Source organism: Elaeis guineensis, chromosome 9 (genome assembly GCF_000442705.2).
Source record: "Elaeis guineensis isolate ETL-2024a chromosome 9, EG11, whole genome shotgun sequence".
NCBI classification, from domain to species: Eukaryota; Viridiplantae; Streptophyta; class Magnoliopsida; order Arecales; family Arecaceae; genus Elaeis; species Elaeis guineensis.
In genome coordinates, this window is record NC_026001.2 from 4,052,609 (window position 1) to 4,067,616 (window position 15,008).

Below are 15,008 nucleotides of genomic sequence, written 5' to 3' on the forward strand. Positions count from 1 at the left end.
ACATGATCAATGACTGAAGCTCCATCCCTCATCCGAGCATTGAAAATGGCACAACTAGTTTTGTGCCTTTCAACATCATCAGGCGTGCCAAAAGAGTTGTTCAACATTTGAAACATCTCTTGTGGCTGGGCATTCTCGAACCTGCGACTGAACTCATCATTCATTGCCGCCAGTATTATGCACCGAACGTTGGTGCGGTCGTTGAGCCACTTCTGGTAAGTGTCTCGGACCGTCCCTCTAGCGTTCAGGGCTGGCTCCTTAGGTGCCGGATCCATTACTACATAAAGGATCCGCTCATGCTCAAGGATGATTTTTAATTTTCGATACCAGCTATCGAAATTAGGTCCCATGAGCTTGTCATTATCTAATAATGACCGGAGCGACAGGGTAGTGGCCATAGCTGTATAAAAGAAAATCAGACCTATATTAGTACATAAATTATTAATACTAAAGTCTTGGACTTTAGTCTAAAGTTTCTCTCAGTATTTTTATGAATTGGTAGCCTCAACCTTCAATTCGAGGAATTACTTTAATTCCTTAGTGGGTACTAGAATCCACACAGACTACACACGAGCCCAACTTTGGTTGGTCAATCCATGTGCATCTATGGGTAGGTTCATAACCAGTTGTTTCTCTAAACAACTTTTAGTAATTAATTTTGCCCCAGAACCTAATCAATAGGCTTTGGCCTCCACTGAAAAAATTTGGTTAGGTCCAACCATTAACATGATTTGATTTGGTGAATCGAACTAATAAATGATCAAGTCCGACTTTGGTCGGCCAACCTAACCACCATCAGAAAGACTCAAACCAAATTATCATACTATGAATGATAATTCCATTAGTCAATAAGCACCAGGCCTTTGGGCCTCCAATGATTATTAAACTAATGGACTCATTATCACTCACTTAATGGGGGGCTATGACTTAGTTATCAATATAACTTAATCATTTTTAGGACCTAATAATTTTTGAAGATTTTATTAAAGAATCGAAGAGAAGAAAATATCCAGTCAATTTCAATCCTCCCACTGACTTCACCAAGTCAGATTAAAAAGGATTTACTTAAAGCTGGCATTAGGAGCACCTAAATCAGTCAAACTGATTTACCTAATGACATGGGTGAGCCCTAATCACCAAGTGATTTAATCAAAACCTAATTCACCAGGTTGGCCAAGTAAGTGAGATCAGTGGTGGGGATAATCCATTAACTCATCAGAGATCAAATCACTGCGAGTAGCTCCCGCTTAAAAATCACTGGTCAAACTGCCAAACTTACCTTAGACACCAACTGGTTCATTAGTTTTAATTTGATCAACTTAGTAAATAGGGTTCCACCGCGTAGCCATGAATTAAGTCCATCTTGGTCTAGTTAAAGACATGGACCCATTCAACTACAACTATTGGAGTTGAGTCTAGAGTATCCTTGACCTAATCTAATTTAACTTTTGATTAGATTTGACCAATTACTCTAATTTAGTCTATTTTTTTAAGCTAACCTTAGGTCTAACCCAATTATGGACCTAATCCATCTAACCCATTGACCCACAAGTTTATGCAATTGTCTTAGGTCTTAATTCACAATTCTAGACCTACTAGACAACACTTAATTCTTTTAATTAAGTATTTGGACTGATGGATCAGGGTTTGGTATTTCAAAAATAATTTTTAAATTTGAAAAGTTTTATTTTCTGTTCACCAAATATGTTGACTCATTACACAAATAGATCAGCACATTTCATAAATAGCAATCCTATTGCTAATTACATAACAGAAAAAAACTCAATCAAAATAAATCATGAATATTTCTTTCGCTACTTCATCTGCATGGGATATAATTATATCGGCACCCCTACCACCATAGGAGACCCCATCGAATGGGAAGAGAGGGCCTTTAAACCCTAATTTTCTCCTATGATCGGACGGTCATGGCAACCAACCCAATTCGATTACTTGCTACTTGGATCAAGTATATCTAAATATACCAATTTTAAAATTTAAATTTCAAATTTTAAATTTTAAATTTTAAATTTTGAATTTCAAATTTCAAACAAATTTCAAATTTTAAATTTCAAATTTTTGAATTTCAAATTTTGAATTTTAATTTTTGAATTTTAAATTTTGAATTTTAAATTTTGAATTTTAAATTTTGAATTTCAAATTTGAAATTTCAATCAAATTTTAAATTTTTGAATTTCAAATTTTTGAATTTTGAATTTCAAATTTCAAAATTCAAATCTCAAATTTTGAATTTTAAATTTTTGAATTTTGAACAACTTTCAAAATTTAAATTTTAAATTTTAAATTTTAAATTTAAACTTTTAGATTATAACTTAATCTACGCATACAAATATATATATCATATCTAAGAACCTGCTCTGATACCATTTGTTGGAAAATTCAGTACAGGGGTAAAATGGTAATTTTAAATTTTTTTCAAAATTATTATTTTATAGTAGAAATTATTAATTAATCTAATTAATTAATAAGAATTTATCCTACACTAGGATCTAAATATGATATATAGCATGCATGTATTTAAATTTGAAATTCAAATTTGAACAGTAAACACTTTACTGTAATGTATTTAGAACACAATACCTTTGTGCGAGTAGTAGATCACCATAATCTGATCACCGTCGGAAGAATCTGATCGACACAATGCAGCCACACAACATGTCTGACCTCTGCAGACCATCCACACGAAGCTTTCGATCTGATCGACTCCTCACGAGTGCTAGCTCATTGTAGAGCCCTTTCGACAGTCGATGCTGATCGAACTCCTTCGATCGATGTCTGTCGATTCTTTGGATGCTTCAGATCATCAGCAGACATGCTTGAGAGGATGTTGAAGATCTTCTTAAAATTTGGTGGGCTCACGACACTCGTTTGGCGTATTAAAGTAGGGCGTGAGGAGGACTTTGCGTGAGAAAAAATGCATGAGAACTTTCTTCTCGTGAATTCAAATGGGCACAGTGGAAGCAAGGTGGCGCAGGGAGAATGGGTCAAGGTGGTTTCATTATTTAAACCAACCTAATTGAACCAAATAAGTTAGGCCCAATTAGACTAATTTAAATCGAACTAAATTAGGCTTAATTAGGCTCAATAAAATCTTAATCAAATCAAAAATTGATTAAGCCCAATTCCTGATCAAATCAGGGACCAAACCATCTCGATGATTAGGTCAACTCTTAACCTAATCGGGTCAAACCCAACTGAATCCAATTCAATTGGACTTGATCCAAAAATAATTACTCAATCAAATTGAGTTAATTAGCGATCAAATCACTAATTAAACTTCTCATAAATATTGAGTCCAAATCCGATGGGTAATCGGGCATCAGAATTCATCGATATGTAACCCTGATCGAAGAGTCCCAAACCAGTGGGACTCTTGACCTTGGTACCCAAAATGTGTGGGACTCATGATCAGAGAATCTTGATTCTCGATCATAGAGTCCCAGACACATAGGACTCATAGTCCATGAGCATTAGGACTCTTCATCAGCCATCAAATCAGATAGGAACCTCTAATGTGTGTGACCCCGCAGGTTCGAACCTAAGCCAGTAGCACAGGAACCAATTCCTGTACTAATCGAAGTGACCATCTAGCAATGGTACCCGATGATCGGATAGGTCGAATAGTCGTAATTGCAACACTCAAAACCTACGTAAATATGGTTACTATATAATTCATCCTTTTGACCTCTGTGTTTAGGACGACTCAGGGTTAAACTGTCAACCCTGATTAGATCATCCGAATCGTGCTCAACTCAAACAGTCCCGTGACTCCTCACAAAGACTATCCTGACCAAGATTTTGCTAAATTGAAATACGACTATACACAGCTCCTGAACTGGAGTGGTCAATCCCATCTTGACACACGCACCGACAAGTCAAGTACTTGACTACATCCAGCAGCCTTCCATCAATGAATTAGAAATTCAGGTAGTCCAGTGCCTAAGTGCAGTGAGTTGCTTGCAAGTCACCGTGATGGTCTCAGGTCGGAGGGACATTTATACCCATATTCCATCGGAGCAAATCTTGACAGCATAAATAGCTCCGGAGTCGGTCACGTTCAGTGTAGATGTACCCTTACATCTCACCTGTATGCTATATCAGTGTCTCCACACTCATTGGTTAAGAGGACAACCAACTTATATGGCACACAATGACCTATGCTTGATAAACGTTGTCGTCTTTGGTAACAACGTATCATTTGGTCACGCACAGATTTAAGGACTAAATGATAAATCCTCCTTTGTCGAGTCTAAATAGTCCTAAGGACTTCACCACAACATAGGAGTTCATTAGAAGATGAAATATTTTGTAATGAAAAATATCAAAATAATTTTTATTAATTCATAATTCATGTACATATACAAAAATGAACACAACCGTCAACAGGCTGACGATTGACTTTGGGACACTATTCCCAACAATCCTATTAATCTTACATAAAGTTTTGATATCACTTCATAATCTCTAATGATCTTAAACTTGGGACCTATTGGTTATGGGCCCACCACTCTGATATCACTCTGTTACGCCCCGAATCTAACATCTGGATTGGATACGTGATGGCTGCACACTCCTTAGAGCAAATCCTAAAGAATATGCAAGGCCAAAAAAAATTTCTTACAACCTCAACATCCATAATATCTAATTTCAATAATAACTTATAAAACTTGTATAATTACAATTAAAATTCTTTCAATCCTCTGATCAGATATTATGACATTCTATCTATTCATCTACTCACCCACAATCCAAATCATAGCCAATCATGAGCGTCCTGTATCTCTGAGAAGAAAAAGAAAGATGAAAGGGTGTGAGCTTTACAGTCCAGTAAGAATTTCCATATCACACTGATATAATAATATAATATGAAAATAAGAATAAGCAATAAAATATAAAATCTCTTATTCAATATCCGAAATAATATAAATATCTATAAATTATCTGTCTTGTCAAAAGAAATGCATCATCATATGTTAACAGGTGAAATATTTTTGTTCAACAATTATTTCTATCTTATCTTTCATTTCTCTTTTCATAATCACATGATTTTTAACCTTTTTTTTTCTGACTCTAGACTAACCAAGTCTATACCTCAGCCATCATCAGAATCAATTTTTACTTAAAAGCTTTTCAAAGCTATCCCAGGATGAGCTCCTAGTCGGTTATCCCATGTACGAAAGCCTGTGAGAGGCTGTCCCTGGCATAAGCTCCTGGTGGACTATCCCAAGCATGAGCTCCTGATCGGCTGATCCACCTATAAGCCAGTGAGGGCTGTCCCAGGCATAAGCTCCTAGCAGACTATTCCACATGACAAGGCTAGTCCATACCATATCTCTCTTTTTCATTTAATCATATGTGTTGATTTCATCAAATCAATTCCGACTTATATTATGATCAATTTAGATATGTCATATCCATATAATCATGCCATCAATCTCGATACATATATATTAACATAACATACTCATACTCAAAATCAAATAATAGTATCTTAGATATAATAAATTCATCAATCTCAAATTCGACGATGCAAAACCAATAATGCTAGATCAACAGTAAAATAACATATATATAATGGTGATCATATACAGAGATTCTTATCTTTACCGGTAACTGATCCAAGTATAGAAATCAATGTTCTTCTTCGATTTATGAATTTTAAAAATAAGATATTTCACTCGACACTTTATGCAAACAATCGTATCTCTTCATGATTCTGATCAAATATAAAAATCATATATGAAAAAATTATCGATAATTGATCCTAATAATACAAATCCAGAACTTCTCCTAAGATCACCAAAAATCAAGATTTGTCTAAGTATCTGGACCCTCCATTGGTCCACAATACTTTTAGAGAGAGAAAATTCATGAAGAGAGAGAAAATTTTAGAGAAAAAATAGAGAGAGAAAGTAGAGAGAAAAAATTTTTATATCCTTCAAACGAGGTAATCATGATCGAGATTATCAGAGATCATATCAAGGTGACTCAATATGGATTAACTATGATCGATGTTATAAATTTCAAATAAGGACTAAGCTGGGATCCAATCTACTGCATGAATTTCGAAGCAATCTCAGGTCATCATATTTTTATCTCAAATTTATCCTAAGGTCTGTGATGCAATCAAAGAGGGAGAGAAAGATTCTTGAGAGACAAAATCCATAAAGATAGAAAAAGATCTAGAGAGAGAAAATAGAGAGAAAAATTGGAGAGAGAAAGGTAGAGAGAGGAGAGAGAAAAAATTCTCTCTTTTTTTTATTTTTCTTTTCCTCTTTCTCTTTCTCTTTTTCTTTTTCTTTTTCTCTTTTTCTTTTTTTTTTCTTTTTTCTTTTCTTCTTCTTTCTTCTTCTTTTCTTTTCCTTCTTTCCATGACCTCCCTTGGGCCAAAACAGGGGATGGGCTGAGGGGTTTCGACTTGGCTCCGACAAGGGCGGTGGCTCGACCGGAGGTTCGACTGCGACGGCCGACCACATAAGCTGGCCAGCGACAAGGTTTGGCCGGCAAGCTTTCCTTCTTTTTTTTTTTAATTTCTCGAAAAATAGGAGATCCGTCCCCTTTCTTCATGATTTCCAGTCATTGGCCGGTCGCCGACAGCCAAGCACTCAAGGAAAGAGAGAGAGAGAGATGGAGGTCCGATCTCAGGGATGAGACGCCACAACCGATAGTGCCGATGGCCGGAAAAGAGAGGAAAAAGTTCTGGCCGAACAAAGGTTTCATGATTCATGAAATTTCCGACGATCCCGATGGCTAGCGAGGAGTCTAAAACCATGGAAAGAAAGAAAAGAGGGAGAGAAAGAAAGATTGAACCCTTACCTAAGCTCCGGTGGCCTCTTCAACCTCCGATTTTCGACGAACATAATAAGAGGATGCCCGGCTTCCAAGGAAAAAATGGGAGGAATTGAGCTCAACGGTCGTCGGTGGAGGCTCCTGAGGGAGAGGGGAGTCTTATTTATAGAGGGTCCTAGAGTTTTAAGGATCCTAGAACCCTTCTCTGATCGGGATTCATCAGGAGTCTTCTTCTCGTTCTTTTTTTTTTTTTTATATATGGGCTTTGGGCTTCTCAGATTTTGGGCCTGGTCCAAGATCCAAATGGGCCGGGTGTTACAACTTTCAGAAGCAATCGCCTGCCAGAGACGTAGTGAAGAAGAGGCAGATTCCTGTGCTAGTGTGTAAGAAGCTGGCGTTGAAGATTATCTATAACAAGTGATCAACAGGTCAAGAGAGAGAAGAACATCTAACACCTAAGTAATAGTGCTGAGTGGGGGCATACAGCATCGGACCATTATCTCCCAAAATAAAGAATGTGAGCCCACCAGCTTCAACAACGGAGTCATTGTGTTTACGTTGGGTCAAACCAATGAATTTCTCATTATCGCTAGCTATGAGTCATTGTCGGTTCCGTTGTGGGTCAACCGAATGAATCTCTCATTCCAGTTACTGAGCCATTCCCAGTTTCTGTTTTTCCCCTCAATTACTTGCAATCAGTCTACAAAAGAATTTATTGAGCACAGGATATATATCAACAACTCCCGCAATGCTTTTCATCAAAAAATAGAACTCCTTGCTGCTTTTCTCAGTATTCCACTTCGTTTTTATTTAGTTTTTATCTAAAATAACACCTTGAAATTTATATGGAATCTCACAGATTTTCAACTAAACGTGTCTTATCCTCCAAGTACAGAATAATTTCTTCACTCTATAGAAACCTTTACACTAAAATTTTTCCTACTTTGCCCTTGGTTCTGAAGTCTTATTTTCCATTACTTGTTTTGATATTAAATTTGAAGTTCTTTCAATACCTTTGTTGCCGGCCTTAAAAGAAACTAGCCATAGGTTCTGTTTGGGATTGCTATTGATAGTAGAATTTTTGAAACTTTTAGAAGTACAGTTTTTGAGAAGTAGAATTTTTAGAAGTAGAACTTTTGCAAAAAGCTATTTGCCGTTTGGTAACCATATTGATAAAGTATTTTAGGAAAAGCAAAACCGTCTTTTGATATTAGTCAGAAAGCACTTTTGAAAAAAGCTTCAAAATACAGCTTTTCCTAAGTAAACCTTTTCAGCTTTTTGAAAAAATCAAAACAGCTTCTCGATATTTTTACCAAACATCACTGTATCATTTCAAAATACTTTTTGAGAGCCAAAAAGTGCTTTCTGGCATTCTAGAAGCTTTGCCAAATAAAGCCTTAGGCTACGTCAGAAAAACTTTACGCAGTTTTTAAATTATTTCAAATAAGACTATGCTGTAGAAGATTTTGGTTCACAAGTTTTAGCCTTAATATACAAGGTGTTAGAATTGGCTGTCATAGAGTCCTCTTCTAGATAAATATGTGAAGCCTTCAATATTAGATGTGAATTAGCTGATATAATTACATTAAAAAAAAAAAAATATAGCAGGCAACAATCAATATCAAAGCAAAAATTGCAGACTGATGGTACGACCATACTTCAGTACCTGCACCCGTATCTTCTTTGAAGGGAGATACTGCATCTAGAATTTGGATTTAGATGGATTCTCCTCAATCTTGTTTAATACCAATTTCTATCACCAAACACTAAAGCTATTAAAACTAGTTTTAGCGAAACATATTTGTATAGAACCATGATTTTGTTAAAGTAATTTTTATAAACCTGGAGACCAAGTAGCACCTAATGTTCGAAGATAAGATCGGAGTGTCTCTTCCTCCACCTCCAACTCCTCTCCATCATGATCTATCGTACTAGGAATCGGCCATATCTATAACGATCAACGAGAATTTCACATACTAGAGGATTTTGTGGGTGTCATTGTAATGTAGTTTCTTCCCTGCCTCTAGTTTTTCTGCCTAACGTTAAATTCTGCTTGTAAATGTGACCATAACTGGAAAATATAGTTAATTTTCTATAGCGTTTAGCACTCACAAAAGTGCGGAGGATAGAACCTCTGTGTCTAGATTGACAAAAAGATAAATCCAAATATATAAGGCTAGAGGTTTGAGGGTGACACGATGATAGTAATCACCTGATTTAATAAGGTTTTAGGTGAGAGTATAGAGAAAACAAATCATTAAACAAACCCTATTGAAGAACCACAACGAACCTTGCACCATCAAAGTTTAGCATGGACGCATGGAATATATAAAACCTTGTTGTCTGTGTAATTAATTAATCTCAATGAATAATTAACTTCAGTATCATTACATCAGCTGGAGTATTTAAATCTTTTCTGAAACAGGGGTAAACCAATCTCAGTTCAAATCTGTACCAATATTCATCATAACCCTGATTACACGTCATTAGGTCATTTGACCTTCACCGAAACTTCGACCCCACCTGCTTAGCATCAGAAAGAGCACAGATCCCCTGCGGTATGCGCGCAGGCAGTAACATAGTCTACCTCTTACTTTTAAGCATCGAGGTTGTGGAAGAGAAAAGCAACAAGCAGGGGCTGCTTTTCTGCTTATTTTCCAGGAAACTCAGCGAACCCAAGTGGCATGGGTGGAAGAGAAAAAACAAAGAATGACTGAAGAAAAGGTCGAGAAGAAAGTATGCGAGAAAAGAAGGTCGTGAACCCACCAGCTTCAATCACGGAGCCGTTGTGTTTACTTCGGGTCAACCAAGGAATTTCTCATTATAATTTCTCATTATCGCTACTGAGTCATTACCTGCTCCAGTTTTTACTCTCAATTACTTGCAATCAGTCCACGAAAGAATCTATAGAGCACAGGATATTAGCAACTCCTCGCAATCCTTTCTTGGTCGTTTTCTCTAATGGCTTCAGCAACATCCTACCTCCTCTTCCTCTCAATCTTCTCATCAGTGTTAGCATTGGAAGCAGCTCAACCGAGGCAGTCCAACATAAACTTGGAGAGCTCTCTCCATCCCTCCACCAACCCTACATCATGGCTCTCACCAAATGGACGTTTTGCCATCGGATTCTACCCAGAAGGCAGTGGCTACTTTGTGGGGATATGGTTTGTGACATCTGATGAAAACACCACCATTATTTGGACAGCAGAGCGAGACGGTCCGCCAGTTTCCAAAGATGCTGTATTAAAGCTAACCTCGGGAGGACTTGAGCTAGAAGGGAGGTCCATCTCGCAGTTTAGCATGGATTCATATGCTTCCTCTGCCTCCATGCTCGACTCTGGGAACTTTGTCATCTATGGTTCCAACTTAGAAATCATATGGCAAACCTTTGATATTCCAACTGATACGATCGTGGCAGGTCAGATGCTACCCCCTCGATCCGAGCTCATCTCCAGCATCTCAGAAACAAATCACTCGAGCGGGAAGTTTCGGCTCGAGATGCAGCACGATGCGAACCTCGTTTTGTATCCTATGGGCACATTAGATGATCCTGAGGATGCTTACTGGTCTACAAACACAGGTGAAAACCCCAACCTGAACCTAAGTCTACATTTCAGCAATGATGGCCGCCTTTACTTGCTCGGTCACAACTTCACAAGAAACATAACCACTGCCTACCAAAGCAAGCCAACCCTAGTTTATCGTGCAACATTGGACATCGATGGGAGATTCAAATTATATTCTCATGATTTCAAGTCAAATGCAACGGAGGTTTTAGCTGAATTCCCAGATTCAGCAGATCAGTGCAAGGTCAAAGGCACCTGTGGCTCAAACAGCTACTGCAGTTCTGCAGCTGGGCCAGCGGTATGCTCATGTTTGCCTGGTTTTTATTTTCTTGATGCTAATAGAACATCGAATGGATGCACGAGGAACTTCACCGGTGATGGTTGCTCCTTGAACTATGATCGTGTGATGCAAAACATGTCTACTTTGGAGAACTTAGTGTGGGTAATTCGCTATGGAGCGCCAGACTCTATTACGAACAAGGAAGATTGCAAAAAGAAATGTTTGGAAGAATGCAAATGTGATGCCGCTCTGTTTAACAACAACACATGCAGTATGCTTAAATTTCCATTGGAATATGGTTACGAAGATGAAAATGACGCGACTACAACATTCATTAAGGTGGTTACCATAAGCCCTGAGGGAGGACGTCAAAGCCCTGCTGCAGTTCCAATTACTGCGATGAAGAAAAAGTTCCGCACTAAGATCTGGATTGTGTCTCTGGCTATTATTGCTGGCTTATCATGCACCGTTGATGTTTTTGCTTTATTTATTTATAGAAGCCATAGAATGTTGGGGAGAAACAGAGAGCTTGGTTTGGTTGATGAAATAGCACCCAGATGTTTTTCATACCATGAGTTGAGGGAAGCAACAGATGATTTTAAGGAACAACTAGGCAAGGGAGCCTTTGGAACTGTATTCAAGGGGAGCTTGTCTAATGGTGAAAGAGCCATTGCTGTAAAAAGGCTTGAGAGGATGGTGGACGAGGGTGAAAGAGAGTTCCAGACAGAGATGAGGACCATCGGAAGAACTCACCATAAGAACTTGGTAAGGCTGCTAGGGTTTTGTGATGAAGGACCTAACAAGCTCCTAGTTTATGAGTGCATGAGCAATGGTTCACTTGCAGACCTTATCTTCAAGACCAAAAGACGCCTGTATTGGGATGACCGGGTAAGAATTGCACTCGATGTAGCCAGAGGAATTCTTTATCTGCATGAAGAGTGTGATACACGTATCATACATTGCGACATAAAGCCTCAGAACATACTGATGGATGACAATTGGACAGCAAAGCTATCAGATTTTGGATTAGCAAAACTGCTGACGCCGAGTCAGACAAGAACATTCACATGCATAAGAGGGACAAGAGGGTACCTCGCACCAGAATGGCACAAGAATGCACCAATAACAGTCAAGGCAGATGTTTACAGCTTTGGCATTGTGTTGTTAGAGATTGTGTGCTGCAGGAAAAATATGGAATTGGAAGCTGAAGTGGATGCAATTGTTCTTCTGGACTGGGTTTCTCAATGTTTTGCATCTGGAGAGTTAGAGAAGCTGATATCTGATGAAGTAGATATGACGGAATTGGATAGGCTTGTGAAAGTGGGGTTATGGTGCACGCAGTCTGAACCAGCTCTTCGGCCTGCAATGAAGAATGTGGTGATGATGCTGGAAGGAAATATTGAAGTATCCCTTCCTCCAAGACCAGATTCTAGCTCCTGATGACCAAACGTCATGAAGCCAGTTTAAGATCTCTCATGGTATGCATGGCGATTTCTGTTCCCAATAAGCAATGTGCACTCCTTCTTTTTGTCTAAGGAAACATGTTTTTCCTTTCGTGTGTTTTGAATTCTAGGAACTCAGCAATGCAGTATGCTGTCTTTCTATTCCTAATAATCATTGTATGTTATGTCAAAGATAAGTAGTAGTTTTCATGTCCTTGATACCTTCCCCACTTTCATGCAAGACTATCTAAGACACAGCAAGTATGGTAATGTAAAGGTATATGTAATATAATTATAGCTGGTTGGATAATATGGAAAGGCGCGCACCTGGAATATTATGTAGTACGCATGTACCTTGGAGATTTAAGGCAAAATTTTATATAACAGTAAGGCCTACCATGTTATATGGCTCAAACTACTGGGCAAGATAAAAGCACATGAAAACAAGTTGAATGCATTAGAATGAAAATGCTAACATGGACACGTGGTCAAATCGGAAAGGATAAAATAATTAGTGGATCTGGAGGAGTTAAACAAATTAAGGATGAAGTGATGGGAAATCATTTAAGATGGTATGGTCATGTATATCAAAGATCTAAAGAGGCTCTACTAAGAAGAACTTGGAATAAAAAAGAGAGAGAAAGACCTAATATAAAGGGTGTTTGGTTGGAGGGAGTGGAGGTCTGGAATCGGAATCGAAATGAGTGACTCTCATTCCAATTGTTTGGTAGGGAGGAGTCTCATTCCGATTTCGATTTTGGAGTAGAATGGGAATGACTCAATCTATATAGAACTCAATCCCTACTTTCCTCTATAGATTCAAATTTTCATTCCAATTTTGATTCCAATTCCGATTCCGATCACGAACCAAATGCTTCGGAGAATTTGGCAATTTCGATTTCGATTCCAAGTCATTTCGATTTTTATTTCCATTCTGATTTCGGGTGCGAACCAAATACCCCCCAACACTTAAGTAATAGTGCTGAGTGGGGGCACAGCATCGTACCATTATCTCCCAAAATAAAGAATGTGAGCCCACCAGCTTCAACAACGGAGTCGTTGTGTTTATGTTGGGTCAAACCAATGAATTTCTCATTATCGCTGGCTACTGAGTCATTATCGGTTCCGTTGTGTTTAATTGGGTCAACCAAATGAATCTCTCATTCTTGTTACTGAGTCATTACCAGTTCCTGTTTTTCCTCTCAATTACTTGCAATCAGTCTACAAAAGAATTTAGTGAGCACAGGATATATATCAACAACTCCTCGTAATCCTTTTCATCAAAAAATAGAACTCCTTTCTGCTTTTCAGTATTCCACTTCGTTTTTATTTAGTTTTTATCTAATATAACATCTTGAAATTTATATGGAATCTCACAGATTTTCAACTAAGCTTGTCTTATACTCTAAGTACAGAATAATTTCTTCAATCTATAGAAACCACACTAAAATTTTTCCTACTTTGCCCTTGGTTCTGGAGTCCTATTTTCTATTACTTGTTTTGATATTAAACTTGAAATTCTTTCAATACCTATGTTGCAAACCTTAAAAGAAACTAGCTTTAGGCCCTGTTTGGAATTACTGTTGGTAGTAGAGCTTTTGAAGCTTTTAAAAGTAGAGCTTTTGAGAAGTAGAATTTTTAGAAGTAGAGCTTTTACAAAAAGTTATTTGCTGTTTGGTAACCATATTGATAAAGTACTTTAGGGAAAGCAAAATAACTTTTCAACATTAGCTAGAAAGTATTTTTGGAGAAAACTTCAAAATACAGCTTTCCCCAGATAAATCTTTTCAGCTTTCTGACAAAGCCAAAACAGCTTTTCGATATTTTTATCAAATATCACTGTATCATTCCAAAGTGCTTACTGAGAACTAGAAAATACTTTTTGGCACTTTAAAAGCTTAGCCAAACAGAGCCTTAGGCTACATCAGAAAGGCTTTGCGTTGTTTCTAAATAATTATTTCAAATAAAACTATGCTATAGAAGATTCTGGTTCCCAAGTTTTAGCCTTAATATGCAAGTTGTTAGAATTGGTTGTCATAGAGTCCTCTTCTAAATAAATATATGAAGCTTTCGATATTAGATGTGAATTAGCTGATACAATTACATTGAAAATGAAAATATATAGCAGGCAACAATCAATATCAAAGCAAAAATTACAGACCGACGGTATGACTATACTCCAATAGCGCATCCGTATCTGTTAGGATTTGATATCCTGAGATTTGATCCACAATAAATCCATAGCGAAATTCAGGATGATGAACGAAGTCCAACGAGCCCAAAAATAGCCCAAATGGAGTTCAGACAGAGTAGATACGTGCAAAAAAAGATGGCATGAACCACGGAGTGGTGGAGGCCAGTGGCGGCGCAGCCAAGCCCAACATGCAGACGCGCGGGTGCAGCCTAGGCCCAAGTGGGCATGTGCACAGGCCAGCCGCAAGTGAGGCCCAGTAGGTGCGCGCGGGGCCTGTGCCTTCTTCACGCAGTCCATCGCGGACCACTGGTCCACGAGGGGAGCCATGGACTGTGAACCCGATTTTCCTATGTTTCTCGTAGTCCATGGTGGATCGGGCGGCATTTTCCCATGTTTCTCGTAGTTTATGGGTGGTTTATGGGTGCAGTTTTGGTGTGGGAGCATGATTAAACGGTTGGCGGTGTATGCGGTCTTGATTGGATGGTTTAGGGACTAATTTGAGTCCTGATTCAACTCTGTTTCCACGTGGGACACGATTTTAGGCCTTTAAAATCCTGTAGCCGCGATAGAGAGCTGTGGCGTGGCTTTGGTGTTCAACAAAAATCCGAGAGAGGCGGTAGCAGGCAGCAGCTACAGACCGTGTGGTGGTTTAGCAAAGAACAAGGTTACTAGGTACCTCAGGCAGACTGTCACGTAGCGGTCGTTCCAGAGGTTCA

The 15,008-nt window shown here is 38.3% G+C and overlaps 1 protein-coding gene across 1 annotated transcript; it reads left to right on the forward strand.

Moving 5' to 3' along the window:
• Window positions 1–9,535: 9,535 nt before the first annotated feature.
• On the forward strand, window positions 9,536–12,213 carry LOC105035526 (G-type lectin S-receptor-like serine/threonine-protein kinase LECRK2). Its single transcript, XM_010911108.3, has one exon. It carries the CDS (start codon window positions 9,772–9,774, stop codon window positions 12,094–12,096), a length of 2,325 nt encoding a protein of 774 aa, XP_010909410.1. The 5' UTR covers window positions 9,536–9,771; the 3' UTR covers window positions 12,097–12,213.
• The last annotated feature ends 2,795 nt before the right edge of the window (window positions 12,214–15,008 follow it).

Excerpts from the sequence above, each read along its gene's own strand:
- LOC105035526 (XM_010911108.3), top strand. The coding sequence starts at position 9,772 with ATGGCTTCAGCAACATCCTACCTCCTCTTCCTCTCAATCTTCTCATCA.